At 39.4% G+C, this 17084-nt stretch overlaps 1 protein-coding gene across 4 annotated transcripts in view; it reads left to right on the top strand.

The window, feature by feature from the left end:
* Positions 1–15718, top strand: part of LOC124600150 (GATA zinc finger domain-containing protein 1) — a 65992-nt gene extending 50274 nt beyond the window's left edge. Inside the window, exons 3-5 of one of the 4 annotated variants that reach the window (XR_006978573.1) lie at positions 725–911; positions 13115–13245; positions 15509–15644. Coding sequence is in view for 3 of the 4 variants with exons in the window: in XM_047136137.1 (XP_046992093.1) it covers positions 725–911; positions 3517–3567; positions 15509–15675 (405 nt within the window). In the remaining variant the exon portion in view is untranslated. Of the gene's footprint in view, positions 1–724; positions 912–3516; positions 3572–3664; positions 4142–13114; positions 13246–15508 lie in introns of those variants that run through there. The other 3 variants (XM_047136137.1, XM_047136139.1, XM_047136138.1) reach the window with 3 other exon arrangements.
* Positions 15719–17084: the final 1366 nt, after the last annotated feature.

Raw genomic sequence — 17084 nt, 5'->3', positions numbered from 1 at the left:
AAGTAATTTTCTGTATGTGCAAGTGTGTGTCAGAGATAGAAAGGGGGGGGGGGGGTGTCAGAGATAGAAAGGGGGGGGGGAAGGGGGAGAGAGAGAGAGAGAGAGAGAGAGAGAGAGAGAGAGAGAGAAGAGTACTATATTTGGACAAAACAAATGGAATAACAAAAGTGGAAAGGATGGATGATGAGTGAGGTTTAGTGAACACCTACATCAGGCGGCTTGACATAATGGAGGATGTGCAGGGGAACCAGTTTCAATAGCTCTGTCTGTTGCTTTGGGGTCGACAGGCATCCAAATGATATGGATATTGAAGCAGCATTAAAAACGACAATATCATGGTGTTCAGTATGACAAGCTATTAACTAGTTTCATATCTTGATACAGTTCTTATTGTTTCAAACTAATCAGTGTAAATTTTATGAGAATAAATGATATGTTTCGTTCTCTCTTCAAGCTAAGAAAATAAAAGCAAAGCATCTCACAGAATTTCATAAACATTTAGATATGGATGATTAAAATCACATGCAACTGATTTTATGTTGTTTTTTTTTCAGTAGGAGGTTGAAACTATAACTCATATAAGTGTATTTTGTATATAGTATGATACATTTATGAGGGTATATTAGTTATATAGTAGAATAATAATAGTAATTTTTCTGATTTCATGCATGTCCTTGTTTTCTACTTGAAGTTTGTTTTATGAGAAGTACTTTTCGAATTTCAGGGTAGCTATTTCCAGGTTGGGGACATAGTCTCTGTGCAGGACATTGATGGTGGATTATATTATGCCCAAATAAGAGGTCTCCTTACAGATCAGTACTGTGAAAAAAGCTGTGTTCTGACGTGGCTCATTCCTACCACTGCCAGTCCTGATCCCAATGAGGGGTTCGATCCCTCAACCTACATAATTGGTAAGTAAGCAAGCAAGCTTACACTATATAAAAGATCCTCCTCCTCTTTCTCTTCCCCTCCCTCTATCCCCCTCTCAGATTCTCTGCTCGTACATTTGCTTTTGTGTGTGTGTGTGTGTGTGTGTGTGTGTGTGTGTGTGTGTGTGTGTGTGTGTTTTTGCTTGTTTGTTATATGCTATTACCCATTATTGTACAAGCCTTTGCACACATTGGTTTTATAATTAATATTTTGGATTCAGAGAATCCAATAAATTGTGTATGAGATTGACTTACCTTTAATTAGAAAGTTTATTCTATTTCTCTTATAGGGAGTAGCTGCTGCAATTTCACATAGACATCAGGACTAGTTCAGTTAATTGCACCCAACCTAAGTTATATATTTTAGGAGAATTAGGTCTTCAGTGAGAGCATTAAATTAAACTTCAAGTATTGTTTGAACTCGTTTCCTCTGTTCTGTTTGTTTCATATGTTGCATGTAAGTTCTCTGTGATATGATTTGTTTTGACATGTTCAATTTCTCCATGTACAAATCACACTCATCAGTATATAGATTTCGTATATTGTCGACAGCTAGTTTTTCACAATTTGGGATTACTGTGCATTACGATCGTGTTGATTATGCCTGGTTAAGCAATCTCTCTCTGCCCTCGCCCCCCTCCTCCTCTCCAATCCTTGACCCCCTGGCCCAAATTGCTTAGATGTTTTCTGAAGTGAGTGATGTGTATTTTGCCTCAAATTTTTTCCCAGGAATTCAATTTAGGTTGAAGGTTAACTGATTTATAGAACTGACTTCCTGTTAGACATCCCCATAGTATTATTCAACTTTGACATTTCTACACCTCTACAGAAGTTAAGAATATTTTTCAGACATGATGATGAAATAGCTTTTTGTATTACAAATGGTTTTATATAAATTCATACCAACTTATGTACATAGTAAAAATTTTTCATTAAAGATTGATTTATTTTGCTTTAATTATTCCTCTTGCTAGGAGGTATAAAGAGTCAGTTATAAAATTATGGCACACTACACTTTCTCATTGAAAAATGTGGCAACATGTTGACCATTTACACAATAACTCAATTACTTAATGATTTAACTCTCTCTCTCTCTCTCTCTCTCTCTCTCTCTCTCTCTCTCTCTCTCTCTCTCTCTCACACACACACACACACACACACACACACACACACACACACACACACACACACATCGCATCCATGTCACAACAGATGTTCAGAGTGACCTCCATGGGATGCATCTGTTGTGCAGGATACACATAATCGTACTATGGGTTATAGAGTGTTGGCTGGGCACTTGCCTTGAGCTTGTACTAGGATTCATCTCAATATCCTGTAGAGCTTGGTCCTTCAAATCTGGCACACACACAGTCTGCAGCCTCCCTGCATGTTCATCTGTTTGAGGACCCATTATCACAGAAGTGTGATGTGGTTGGTGTCTGTAAGGGTACAGGTTTTGGTATAGCCATTCTGCTTCTTGATCATTTCCATCTGCCTGGATGTACATAAACACTATCTTGGTTTGTTTCCAAAAGAAATACCTGACCATTCTGTTGCTTACAATGTGCTGCATCTATCTCACAGCCTACATCACACAAGGAACACACAGCACGTTGTCAGAGGACTATCATTCATCAGTGGCATCTACTGTGGTAGTTGTGCGTTTCCAGACACATGGTCACAGGATCTTCCTTGCTCTATTTCCAGTCAGGAATCCATCCCTGCAATTTGTCAGTTTTATTAATGTTCACCCACATGTCGAATAAGTGTAATGTGAAACTTTTGCCAGTATGCCAAACTTTTAAGAGCTATCTACAACAGATTCTAGAGTGGACAGTGCATATTATTCTTATTGCATGCTTCCATGAAACAAACACATGTTACTGAGTGATAAGTTATAGCAGAATGTGAGACAACAAAACATTAGCAAGTGAAAATGGGAAAAGTAATTCAATCTAATACAGAATTGCAAATGTTACAGAGCTCAGACCACAGCTTTCCAAACTGGGTGCATCAGCATGCCGATATGATAGTAGTAGCATCAAGGGTGCCACTAAACTAGTAAATTCAGAATGTAAAACAAATGAAAAACTTGTGCTAAAATAATTCAGTCCATCCTTTTCTGTTCATGTAGTGTAACCATAGAATGCATATTAAACAAGTGATCTGTGTATCTAATTCCAATATTTTGTACATGTTACTTCCAGTTATGGCACTAGATTTCTCTCCTCATCTGGTGCACACTCCCACTCTCTGTTGGCCCATGTCTTAACAAGCTGTTCAAGGGCAATAGTTTGAGGTTGGACGCTTTTCCCTCAGTCTGTTTCATTGTTCCATTCATGACATGTCATTATTTTACTGCTTTAAGAGTGATATATTTTACGAAGTCATCAGGTATGGGTGAGGGAGGAGGGAGGGGGAGGCAATTTTGAAATGTTTTCACTGACATATAAATCAACAGTTTGTAACAAAATACAACCATTGATTCATGACCATTACGCGTGATTGAAAAAGAGGTTGAATGGATATTTCTCATCACTCAATATAAACCAGTATGATTTGACAGAATTCCTTTTACACTTTTCAGAACTTCAACAACAAAGAGGAGGAACCAGCAGGCCTGAAGAACAACTGCTCTTTAAGTACCAAATCTCATATTTATGTACCCTCACTTAAGTAAAAGTTAACTCATAGTCTTGCTGCATTTCCACTCCAGCAGAGATCCTTTCTTGCAGGAATTCCACTTGGTCACTGTGAGCTGCGGGACTGACTGTTGGGGAGCTATGGGGGCCACTGTCCGGCAGGCCATCTGAAGGTCTAGCTATAAGGGCACTACCTAAGAACAGATTGGCATCTGTAATTTTTTTGGCATGACACCACTGCTGCCCATGTCCATTCCTGTGACCAACTTCGAAGCTGCTGATCTCTCTCATACCAGGAGGCCACGGTGCTTCTCTGCATAAGCTGGTAGACGCATTTCCTGTGTGCAGTCCACGACAGGATTGTAGGTACCTTGGTCATCATCTACAGGAATCTGTTGGCTGTCTTGGGCAGTGCAGATGGCGACACTCGCTAACTCCATGGAGCAAAGATCTCCTGATGACTTTGGTGCTGACACTCTTAACTCTGCTGCTGCCATTGTGGCTATGGACTGCCCCTGGTCAGCACATACTAGGCAGGCACTTAACAGCTTGTGGTCCCACCAGCAATGACTGCCTGAGGTCCCACCAGCAATGACTGCCTGAATGTTGGTACATCAACTGTTGTCTTTTGTGGACAATAAATGTTTGGTTTTGTAATACTGTTTTAATAACACCTTCTGGCATCAGACAGGCATCTAGCCCCTGAGTTGGTGTACCCACATTCCTTGTGTGGTCAGCTGTTGACTTTCTCACCTGGAACCATCACCCACCATAGAGTCTTACTGCCAGGTGTTTAATGTAGAATTGTACTGTACCTAGAAATGAAATATTGATGGAAAGGTGTCTTGTGAAATGTTATGTATTAGAAAGGTGCCACCATGAGGAAAAGTTTGGATCTGTTATATATAACTTCCAGTCACGTTCTTATCAATATAAAAACATAATAATAGAGGGAAACATTCCACGTGGGAAAAATATATCTAAAAACAAAGATGATGTAACTTACCAAACGAAAGCATTGGTATGTTGATAGAGACACTAACAAACACAAACACACACACAAAATTCAAGCTTTTGCAACCCACAGTTGCTTCATCAGGAAAGAGGGAAGGAGAGGGAAAGACGAAAGGATGTGCATTTTAAGGGGGAGGATAGGGAGTGATTCCAATCCCGGGAGCGTAGGTATACACTCGCGTGCGCACACACACACACACACACACACACACACACACACACACACACACACACACACACACACACACACACACATCCATCCGCACATATACAGACACATGAAAAAATTCTGTATATGTGCAGATGGATATGTGTGTGTGCGTGAGTGTATACCTGTCCCTTTTTCCCCCTAAGGTAAGTCTTTCCGCTCCCGGGATTGGAATGACTCCTTACCCTCTTCCTTAAAACCCACATCCTTTTGTCTTTCCCTCTCCTTCCCTCTTTCCTGATGAAGCAACTGTGGGTTGCGAAAGCTTGAATTTTGTGTGTGTGTTTGTGTTTGTTAGTGTCTCTATCAACATACCAACGCTTTCGTTTGGTGAGTTACACTATCTTTGTTTTTAGATATAAAAACATAATAATTTTGAATATTGAATTTCCATTATGATTTACCGCCATGTATTATTTCTAATGGTGTGGTCAGGCATTTTGTTGTGCAGTATTGCTTATGTTGTGTTTATTTAAGTTCTGTGACACTCCATTTGTAGCCAACTGGCCCCAATAGGAGTTACATTTTTTCCCCAAAATTCAGCCAGGTTATGGCCTATTTGCACAGTCATTGAACCTTCAACTATCGTTCTCATTCCTTAATTCAGAATGGAGCAACTCTTATCATCAATATTTGGAAATTAGTCTTTGTATATGATTGAACAGTGCAGCAGTCTGTGAGTGTTGATATTCCATTTAGGTAGCAACTGTTACGGTACTCGGAGTTACATTATTTTATGCCATTACAGGCACAGATTTTTTTTCAAACTAAAGAGTAAAATGTACTGTTTATCAATAAATGGTGACAATAAGAAGAAGTTATCAACACACTTTGGAATTTGATACAGTTATGATGGAGATGTCAATGTCATAGTTCTTAGTTATGTGATGAGTACATCTGCTAGAGAATATGAAAGAAGTATTGATCGGAGGAAATCTAATATACATCTTTGGTTCACATTAGAGAATAAACTGCTAAGTATCATTTCATCATAAAACTCCTGCAATGGGCCAAAACCTGGGACATAGCCTGAACTTGAAGCTAGGGTTCTTTCCTTTCGTAGAAGATAAAAAATGATGACGTGCGTAGCTCTCGACAAATAATCCTGAAAAGGCCTTGGACATTGCAAAGTTCTTAAACATATCACAGACAATATTCCATAGGATGGTCAATTGGTGCCATAAATTTATGCAGAGAAGTGGCCCCTGTATCCAGCAAAGTACTCCTATTGCACAGAGACTGATTTTATGGAGAAACCATTCCACATAATCTAAATGCGGCAGTGGCACTCTTGCCACATACACATGTCAGTTGTGTTAATAAGATACCCTTCTTTCGAAACATGCTGAGTAATACAGCATGAAGTGCTGCAACACCATGTGACATAGAATCATATAATGTCTGAAGTAGTGCTGGAGTGAACTGACACCATGAATCATTCAGGGCTATCCATAAATCCGTAAGAGTAGGAGGGGGTGGAGATCTCTTTTGAACAGCACGTTGCAAAGCGTCCCAGATATGCTCAATAATGTTCATGTCTGGGGAGTTTGGTGGCCAGAGGAAGTGTTTAAATTCAGAATGATGTTGCTGGAGCCACTCTGTAGCAATTATGGATGTGTGGGATGTCACACAGTGTCCTGCTGGAATTGTGAAAGTCCGTTGGAATGCACAATGGACATGAATGGATGCGGGTGATCAGACAGGATGCTTATGTATGTGTCACCTGTCATAGTAATATATAGACATATCGGGAGTCCCATATCACTCCAACTGCACACACCCTACACCATTACAGTGTCTCCACCAGTTTGAACAGTCCGCTGCTGACATGCAGATTCCATGGATTCATGACATTTTCTCCATACCCGTGCACATCTGCTCAATACAGTTTGAAACGAGACTTGTCCGACCAGTTTCCAGTCATCAGTGCTCCTATGTCTGTGTTGATGGGCCCAGGCGAAGTGTAAAGCTTTGTGTTGTGCAGTCATCAAGGGCATATGAGTGGGCTTTTGGCTCCAAAAGCCCATATTGATGATGTTTCATTGAATGGTTCACATGCTGACACTTGCTGATACCACAGCATTGAAATCTGCGGCAATTTGTGGAAGGGTTGCACTTCTGTCATGTTGAATGATTCTCTTCAGTTGTTGGTCTCATTCTTGCAGGATCTTTTTCCAGCTGCAGCAATGTTGGGGATTTGATGTTTTACCAGATTCCTGATATTCATGGTACACTTCTGAAATGGTCGTATGGGAAAATCCCCTTTTCATCGCTACCTCAAGATGCTGTGTCCAATTGCTCATGCGCAGACTATAACACCACATTCAAACTCACTTAAATCTTGATAACCTGCCATTGTAGCAGCAGTATCCAATCTAACAATTGCGCCAGACACTTGTTGTCTCATATAGGCGTTGCTGACTGCAGGCCATATTCTGCCTATTTACATACCTCTGTATTTGAATATGCTTGCCTATACCAGTTTCTTTGACACTTCAGTGTATAAAGGGACACAGAGTATCTAATTAAGTGTCATATTGGCTATTACTAAACGAGTAGGAAACCTCCCCCCTTTGTTATTCTGAATTAAAAAATTTTCCCAAAAGAAAATTTCTGTAAGTGGTTAGTGATCCTCCATCAAGTAAAATGCATGGACGACACTACAGTGATGAAGTAGTTAGCTGCTGTTTGGAATTACAGACTTGTGTGCAGCTCAGTAAGAGAGCTATACTGGTATTGAATGCCTTTAAAAATCCCCCTAGCATGTGAAGTAAAATACTGGGTGCCCATAAATTCTTTATGACCTATGGCTTTAATAGCTTTAAAAATGTATTAGGTATTGATGAATGGTTTTCAACATGTGATAAGAAAACTAGTAAGGTTTTTTTTCCTTATTCATGGTCATCAATGTGTGCACCCATAGTGGTGCAGATAATATCTAGTTATAATTCCATTTCTCTCCAAATACAATTCGAGATCTCCATGGTGATATGTTCAAATGCACCGTGAATGCATGGCTTCAAGTCTTGTAGGACTCTGACCATTGTTTGGTACACCAGATCCTGCACAGGAAGTAGTTTTGTGACACTTATCGGTATTAGACATCGTGTGTATGAACCAAGCCACACAAGGGGCTTTCTCCTGTGTCATCCACATTTTATCAGGTTTTCAAGATCAATATTGCATCAAAGTTGCATCAGCTGGACAGTAAAAAGAACCTTCTGAGCTATCTTATCACATATTGAAAGCCATTTGTTAATATCTAGTTTTAAAGTTATAAAGATAATTAATGGACACACTGTATGGAGTTGCTGCATTTGAAGACAGACCTAGTTGTTATATCTGGAATTATGATTTCAAAACTACAGATGATTGATGTTGTCATATTTACAATATTATGAAAAAGAAAGTTGCTACTCACCATATAGCAGAGATGCTGAATTGCAGATAGGCACAACAAAAAGACTGACCCCTACACAACCCCTGCTCCCATCCCCTTACCTCATGGCTCATACCCCTATAATAGACCTCGATGCTAGACGTGTCTCGTACATCCTCCCACCACCACCACCACCACCACCACCACCACCTACTCCAGTCCGATCTCAAACATCACCTATCCCATCAAAGGCAGAGCTACCTGTGAAACCAGTCGTGATCTACAAGCTAAGGTGCAACCACTGTGCTGCATTCTATGTGGGCATGACAACCACCAAGCTGTCTGTCCACATGAATGGCACCAACAAACTGTGGCAAGAAACAAGTGGACCACCTGGTTGCTGAGAGCGCGGCCAAACATGACAGTCTTCATTTCAGTGAGTGCTTCGCAGCCCGTGATATATGGATCCTTCCCACCAACACAAGCTTTTCTGAATTGCGCAGGTGGGAACTTACCCTGCAATATACAGGGTGGTCGGAAATTCCTGTTACAGACTTCTAGGACTTGTAGAGGGGAGTGAGTACATCGTACTTTGAATAGGAATCCATGTTCAGAAACATCATCCAATGAGACTACAGAGCATCAAAGTTATAGGCACGGGCATCTGTAAATGTACGTATACACAGGGTGATTCCGTGATGATGTTACAGACTTTCAAGGATGATAGAGAACGATAAATGTATTAATTTGAAGTAAGGATCCCTGTGCTGGAAACAAACGAGTCGAAAGTTATAAACGAAAACTGTTCTGATACCTCTGACAGTTGAATACATGTACCGGATATTGTGTTGCGAAGGGTGTAGGGCTGGTAACTTTCATTGGTGGTAGTGTGGACAAAAACAAGAAAAAATGTCCAGTAAATGCTTGCTCTAAATTGCATACCTGAGGAGCTATGACCATTCGTTCACCTTCGCTAATGTGAAACACGTCTCCTCTACTGAGCAAGTGTTCATAGCTGTTATGGTACACACTTTAGAGCACACATTTATTGGATGTTTTTTCTCGTTTTTGTCCACACTACCACCACTGAAAGTTACCAACCCTACACTCTTCGCAACACAAGAACCGGTACATTTATTCAACTGTCAGAGGTATCAGAACAGTTTTCGTTTATAACTTTCAGCTCGTTCATTTCCGCTACAGAGATCCTTACCTCAAATTAATACATTTATTGTTCTCCATCTTCCTATAAAGTCTGTAACATCATCACGGAATCACCCTGTGTATATGTACAGGGTTGTTACAAATGATTGAAGCGATTTCACAGCTCTACAATAACTTTATTATTTGAGATATTTTCACAATGCTTTGCACATACATACAAAAACTCAAAAAGTTTTTTTAGGCATTCACAAATGTTCGATATGTGCCTCTTTAGTGATTTGGCAGACATCAAGCCGATAATCAAGTTCCTCCCACACTCAGCGCAGCATGTCCCCATCAATGAGTTCGAAAGCATCGTTGATGCGAGCTCACAGTTCTGGCACGTTTCTTGGTAGAGGAGGTTTAAACACTGAATCTTTCACATAACCCCACAGAAAGAAATCGCGTGGGGTTAAGTCGGGAAAGCGTGGAGGCCATGACATGAATTGCTGATCATGATCTCCACCATGACCGATCCATCGGTTTTCCAATCTCCTGTTTAAGAAATGCCAAACATCATGATGGAAGTGCGGTGGAGCACCATCCTGTTGAAAGATGAAGTCGGCGCTGTCGGTCTCCAGTTGTGGCATGAGCCAATTTTCCAGCATGTCCAGATACATGTGTCCTGTAACGTTTTTTTCGCAGAAGAAAAAGGGGCCGTAAACTTTAAACCGTGAGATTGCACAAAACACGTTAACTTTTGGTGAATTGTGAATTTGCTGCACGAATGCGTGAGGATTCTCTACCGCCCAGATTCGCACATTGTGTCTGTTCACTTCACCATTAAGAAAAAATGTTGCTTCATCACTGAAAACAAGTTTCGCACTGAACGCATCCTCTTCCATGAGCTGTTGCAACCGCGCCGAAAATTCAAAGCGTTTGACTTTGTCATCGAGTGTCAGGGCTTGTAGCAATTGTAAACGGTAAGGCTTCTGCTTTAGCCTTTTCTGTAAGATTTTCCAAACCGTCGGCTGTGGTACGTTTAGCTCCCTGCTTGCTTTATTCGTCGACTTCCGCAGGCATGCGTGAAACTTGCCCGCACGTGTTCAACCGTTTCTTCGCTCACTGCAGGCCGACCCGTTGATTTCCCCTTACAGAGGCATCCAGAAGCTTTAAACTGCGCATACCATCGTCAAATGGAGTTAGCAGTTGGTGGATCTTTGTTGAACTTTGTCCTGAAGTGTCGTTGCACTGTTATGACTGACTGATGTGAGTGCATTTCAAGCACAACATACGCTTTCTCGGCCCCTGTCGCCATTTTGTCTCACTGCGCTCTCGAGCGCAACCTGATGTGCGGCTTTAGCCGAACAAAACTTTATGAGTTTTTCTACGTATCTGTAGTGTGTCGTGACCATATGTCAATGAATGGAGCTACAGTGAATTTATGAAATCGCTTCAATCATTTGTAATAGCCCTGTACATTTACAGATGCCCGCACCTATAACTTTGATGCTCTGTAGTATTGTTGGATGATGTTTCTGGACATGGGTTCCTATTAAAAATATGATGTACTCACTCCCCTCTACATGTCCTAGAAGTCTGTAACAGGAATTTCCTACCACCCTGTATGCTACGTTCCTGTAACCCTCGTAGCTTCAACCTTCATTAGTCATTGTCAACACCCATTCAGCCTCCCTGTTACCATTCCAGCACTATACAATCCTCATTCCACCATTGCACCCAGTCTTTTTACTTCTCTCCTTTTCCACTATCCCCTCTCCCCACTTTCACCTCTCCCCTGCCCTCCATCTAACCTCCCAACTGCACATAGCTGCCCTACCCTCTCCACCTTGTCCCAGCTTGCTCCCTAGCAGCACTGCCCTGTCCACCACCCCTAACCTACCATCCCTCCCCCTCCCCGCCCCAGGCTCCTCCTTACCCCCACCTAGTCGCCACTCCCATCACGCACCGGTGCTTCAGCTTGCTGTGTGTGTGTGTGTGTGTGTGTGTGTGTGTGTGTGTGTGTGTGTGTGTGTGTGTGTGTGTGTGTGTGTGTGTGTGCGTGTGCGTGTGCGTGTGTGTGTGTGTGTGTGTGTGTGTGTGTGCGTGTGTCGTCTATTTTTGACAAATGCCTTACAGGCTGAAAGCTTTATTTGGCACAGTATTTTGTTGTGCCTACCTGTGGCTCAGCATCTCTGCTATAATATGGTGAGCAGCAACTTTCCTTTGCATAATATTGTTACATTCCATCCTGGATTTTCCATTGTATTGGTTTTTACAGGCAGATCACCCTCTCATGCGATCTGCCAAGATTAAAAATCCATCAGTCATTCTCATGCGTGAGTATATTCTTTCTTTGTGGCTCACAGTGGTACCAGACACTTTCATCATAGATTTCAATATGTGCTGTCTTTCAATCCCTTGTTGGTAATGACCAGAATGTACTTTGCAGAGAGTAATGGAAATATTGACAGCAGTGAAACAAATACCAGTAGTGAACTTAACAGTGACATCAGTGCAGATTTTGATTACAGAAGGCTGATAAATCTCTGTAATTTATCTACATAACAGCATTAAATATATATATATATATATATATATATATATATATATATATATATATATATATATATAATGTGGTAAATAATGAACGTATTGTGAACAGTTTTTGTGAACAGATAATGCAATATACATTTTTCTCCACTAGGTTTCTTTTTACCCCCTTCAAAATTAAGTGTGTGGCTAATGTTCAGGTGGAGCTTATGCTTGGGCCAATTTACATTTGCAAGTGTTGAAGTTTCACAATCATTCTCGATTATAATACTTGCGATTCAGAAACTATTTCAGCCTGTTGGATATATCATGGCATATCATTTATGCATAACAAGAAAAAGGGTGGACTCAATATTGATTACTGTGGTACACTTGTAGTGATTATTCCCCCTTCTGAAAATGTGTTTTTTGTGTACTCTGCCCCTGGAACACGGGGTTGCGGGTTCGATTCCCAGCCAGGTTGGGGATTTTATCTGCCTGGGGCTGGGTGTTTGCATTGTCGTCGTCATCATCATCATCATCATCATCATAATGCCTACACTGGACTGTGTAAAAAAATAGTGTTTAAATTGGGCCTCTGTACGGGCGCTAATGACCACGCAGTTGAGCACTCCACAAACCGATCATCATCATCATCATCATCATCATCATCATTGTGTACTCTCTCCTGGTTTCTTAATAAAACACTTTCCACTCTTTTAGTTGGATAGGATAAAAACCAGTAGCCAGCAAGATCTCTTGATGCCAGAATATCTGAGCTTCTGTAGGAGAATACTGTGACCTAAATAAAAAGCTATTTTGAGTGAAAATTTCAAAGAGCTGTATGAATGTTGAAATTTGTAAACTTCTAGGTGAATATCTCATCCTTTTCCATGGATCATTTATACAATAAATCACAATAATGTAGAATGAGTCAGTTTACATTCACATTGCAAAGTAATTTGCAAATGTGGCTGCATGCTGAACATTTATAAGTGGATTTTTTTTAAATCTGTAAATGTGTGTTAGTAATTCCTACCCACCGCCTTTTGCACATTACAGTAATAGAAACTCTTCTACAGAATAGGAGGTGCTATCAAGTAGAAACATTTTCAATTTATTTTCAAATTTAACTTTGCTGTCTGTTAGACAAAATATCATGGCTAAGTTATCAAAAATGTTATTTGCAGCATTATACACCCCTTTTTGTGCTAAAGCCAACCTTAATTTGGAGTAATGAATGTCATTTTTCCTTCTTGTATTGTAGTTATGCACATCATCATTCCTTTCGAACTGCGGTGGATTGTTTACAACAATCTTCATAGTAGAATAGATGTGGTGTGAAGCAGTAATCACAATACCCAGTTTCTTAAACAGATGTCTGTAGGATGATCATGGGTGAGCACCATATATTCTTACAGCATGTTTTTGAGCAATGAAGATTTTGTGGTTTAAAACTCCAGAACACTATTACATATGACCTTATTGAATGAAGATATGCAAACTATGTTAACGTACTGATTGTCTCTCCTCAAGATTTGCAGTAATTGTAAGTGCAAATGCAGCTGAACTAATTTGTTTTAAGAGTTCCAAATGTGGTTTTGCCAGTTTAAACTCCCACAACATGACACCTAAGATTTTTGAAGTTTGCAAACTATTTATTGTTTCCTCAACATTTATTACACGTATCATTGATGTAGTACCCCTAGATGTGCAGAACAAATATGTTGTGCATCTTTAAAACTGAGGATGATACTAGCAGAGGAAACCAGTCAATGTTACTCCTAAGAACGTTGTTTATAATTCTTTTGTTTCTGTATGCGTGCTTAGATTGATTACTATACAAGTGTCATCTGCAGAAATAACTAACTCTGCTTGTTGTATAGTAGATGGAATATTATTTATGTATATGAGGAACAATACAGGCGCTAAGATTGACCCTTAGGAACCCTATACATGATTGGCAGTCAGAATAATGTCTGTTGACTACATTGATTGAATTACTAAGTACAACTTCCTACATTATTTTGGTTGGATATGACATTATCTATTGGTTGGCTGGCGGAGGTTCAAGTCCTCCCTTGGGCATGGGTGTGTGTGTTTGTCCTTAGGATAATTTAAGTTAAGTTGTGTGTAAGCTTAGGGACTGATGACCTTAGCAGTTAAGTCTCATAAGATTTCACACACATTTGAACATTTTTTTTATTGGTTGGCTGTACCATCAATCCCGTAAAACTTAGGATTATCTAGGAGAACATTGTGGTTCACACTGTCAGATGCCTTAAATAGGTCACAGAAAATACCAGCTGGTGTTATTTTGTTATTTAATGCTCATAAAATTTGGCGAGTGAACATTTAAATGACATTCTTTGTAGAGTAACTCTTCTGAAATCCAAACCATGATATGCAGAGGATGTTATTGTTTCTCAAGTGAGATACTATTCTAGAATACATCATCATCTCAAAAATTTTGTAAAATGATGTCAGCAGTGAAATAGGTAGGTAGTTATTGAAATATCTTCTGTCTTTCTTAAAGAGGGGTTTGACGAAAGTATATTTCAGTCTCTGTGGAAAAATGCCATGTGTTACTAATGCATTACAGCTTTCTCATAAGACAGGGTTTATTATTTAGGAACTAAGTTTTTGTACTCTATTGGAAACCCCATCAAAACCATATGAGTTTCTATTTTTGAGAGAGTGTATAATTTTCTTAATTTCAGAAGCAGAAGTTGATGATACATTCATATTCTTGGATTCTATGAGAGTTATGTTGTGAACATACTGTTGTAATTTTTCTCTTGAATTGTTTGTCGTTATACTTTCTACTATCTTTAAGAAATGATTATTAAATATATTTGCTACCTGTGACTCCTCATCTATAACCATTCCATTCAGTTCAACAGCGTTTTTACCCTGGTCTGTGGGTAGTTGTCCTATCACCTCTTTCACAACATTTCGTATAGCCTTATGTCTGTTAATCATTTCTGATATTATGTGCATGTTCCTTGATTTTTTAAATAATTTTTCTTAGTAATTTTGCGTAGGTTTTCTAGCGTACAAGCACTGCAAGATCTCTACTTATTCCTGCCAGCAGATACATTTCTCTCTTCATTACACAAGATACTGTAATCTCTCTAATATCCATGATTTTATACATGACTGTTTAAAGCCCTTTCCGATTAGTGTATGCAGAAAGCTATTTTCAAATAATGATGTGAATTTATCATGGTGTAGATTAAATTTATGGTAGCATCTGATTCATTACAGATTTCATCCCAGGTCATCTCTTGTAAACTATTCTTAAGAAAATTTGTGATGGTAGCCATTAATTATTGTAACTGATTTTCACTGAGGGTTATTCGTACTGTGAGGCAGTATTTTATTTATCCTAACTAACTGTGCATCATGATCAGAGAGAGCACATTTGTTTGTTACTAGATAAACAGTTATTTTCTTGCTTTGAGCTTCACCCGAGAAATCATTACTACACTACCTGTCTAATATATTTGAGTTTATTGACAATGCACTTCTTTTTCAGCTATGAATAAACTTAATTTTTCTGTCATAAATACTAAATTTTGTTAGGACATTTTAACACTATTGCTAACTTGTATATATTTTCCTTTGAAGAAATGTGATGGTGTACTTACCTGATTTACAGGTCCTGATGAGGAGCTACCAAGACTCTTGTCGTGCATGGAATTTGTTATGCATGCGCCATCAGATTATTATAAAAATCGCAAATCCCCATATCCTTCTGTAGATTATGATAGTAATGATCCAAATTTCATATGGACTCGTCTTCCAACATATGTTCACAAATTGTAGTATATTAATAAAATTATGTAAATATATAGACTAAAACTTATTTTTTCCAACAATGTATTCGTGTGGCAGAAATACTATCACATCAGAGTCATACACCTCCCCCTTCCCTTGAATAATTGCAGTTCTCTCTCTCTCTCTCTCTCTCTCTCTCTCTCTCTCTCTCTCTCTCTCTCTCTGTCTGCCCCTCCACAAGCAATCAGCATTGATCAAAGATTGCAAATTATGCCCTTAATATTTCATTATGTACAATCATAAAAAGTGCCAAAATTGTTGGAATAGATGACAGTGTACAAAGTAATGCATCACACAGCAACTTTCAGTTGTTTTGTTATTGTCAAAAACTATCAAACATAAAATGAAATTTGTGTAAGTAGATAGTTTATATCGTTCTTCATTTTCAAATCTGAAGAACTGGTCTATTTAGTTAATATGTGGCCATACCATTTTTTTAAGTGATCCATATGAAATCTGTTGAAGTACAGTGTCACCATTACCCAAAACACCACAATATTTTGAGAGAAGACTAGACTACTTGAAATTGCTGAGATGAAATATTCTGAAGTGAACAGATCCACAAGGTTTCAACCCGTGGAGTTGGGCATTGAGGCTGTCCCAGAGCAAGTGGGTTCAGCAACTCAGAGACTGTTGGCAGGCCACAGGCATCAGCACCTAGGCCAGGTGAGTGACCAGGAGGGTTGTGGTGGGTGGTGTTCCACAGAGAAAGACAGACTTTTGGGACTCACCCTCTGTGGAAACAGGTATTTATTATACATGCATAAATGCTCTGCAACATGAAATAAAAGCCAGTAAGTTTGCAACAAAATAAAATAATTGTACTGAACCACAAGAGTAGTCAATAAAAAAACCTTGAGAAAGGTAGGTGTTCTGATTGCTCTATGTGAACAAAATTCACATCTTGGTGAAAATATCACAACCGAGTATGTAAAATGTGAACTTTCAGAACCAGAAATGTCATACTTATACAGTATAATATTCAGGGATGTTAAGTCATGGTTGCATGAATTTTTTGTTCAAAGCCAATGGTTCTTCCCTGTCTGTGGAGGACATCTTTAAGAGGGTTGTAGCTTTTTTGGAGGTCCATTGCACACTCTGGCCTGATACTGACAACTGGATGTGCATTCGATCTTTGAAAAAGATACAAGCCTCCTTGAGAAAATTGTCTGCAGTTGGGGACAGTACGGAATATTTTAATAGTAAGAGCATATGTATGATTTTTTCACCCAACTTTTTTGTAACTGTGGCTGGAACTTAGATTCATCATTGCCCATCAGAATCCAAGCAGCAGTCAGAACCAAATTGTTCAGCCTAATAAAGATCAATTTTGTTCTTTCTGCATAGCATTTTTGGGATGTTACAGGAATTTTATTCCTTTAATGTCCAGATAACGG

This window comes from Schistocerca americana, chromosome 1, assembly GCF_021461395.2.
Source record: "Schistocerca americana isolate TAMUIC-IGC-003095 chromosome 1, iqSchAmer2.1, whole genome shotgun sequence".
Lineage (NCBI taxonomy): Eukaryota > Metazoa > Arthropoda > Insecta > Orthoptera > Acrididae > Schistocerca > Schistocerca americana.
The sequence above is the reverse complement of the archived record's forward strand: the minus strand, read 5'-3'. Positions and strand labels throughout refer to the sequence as shown.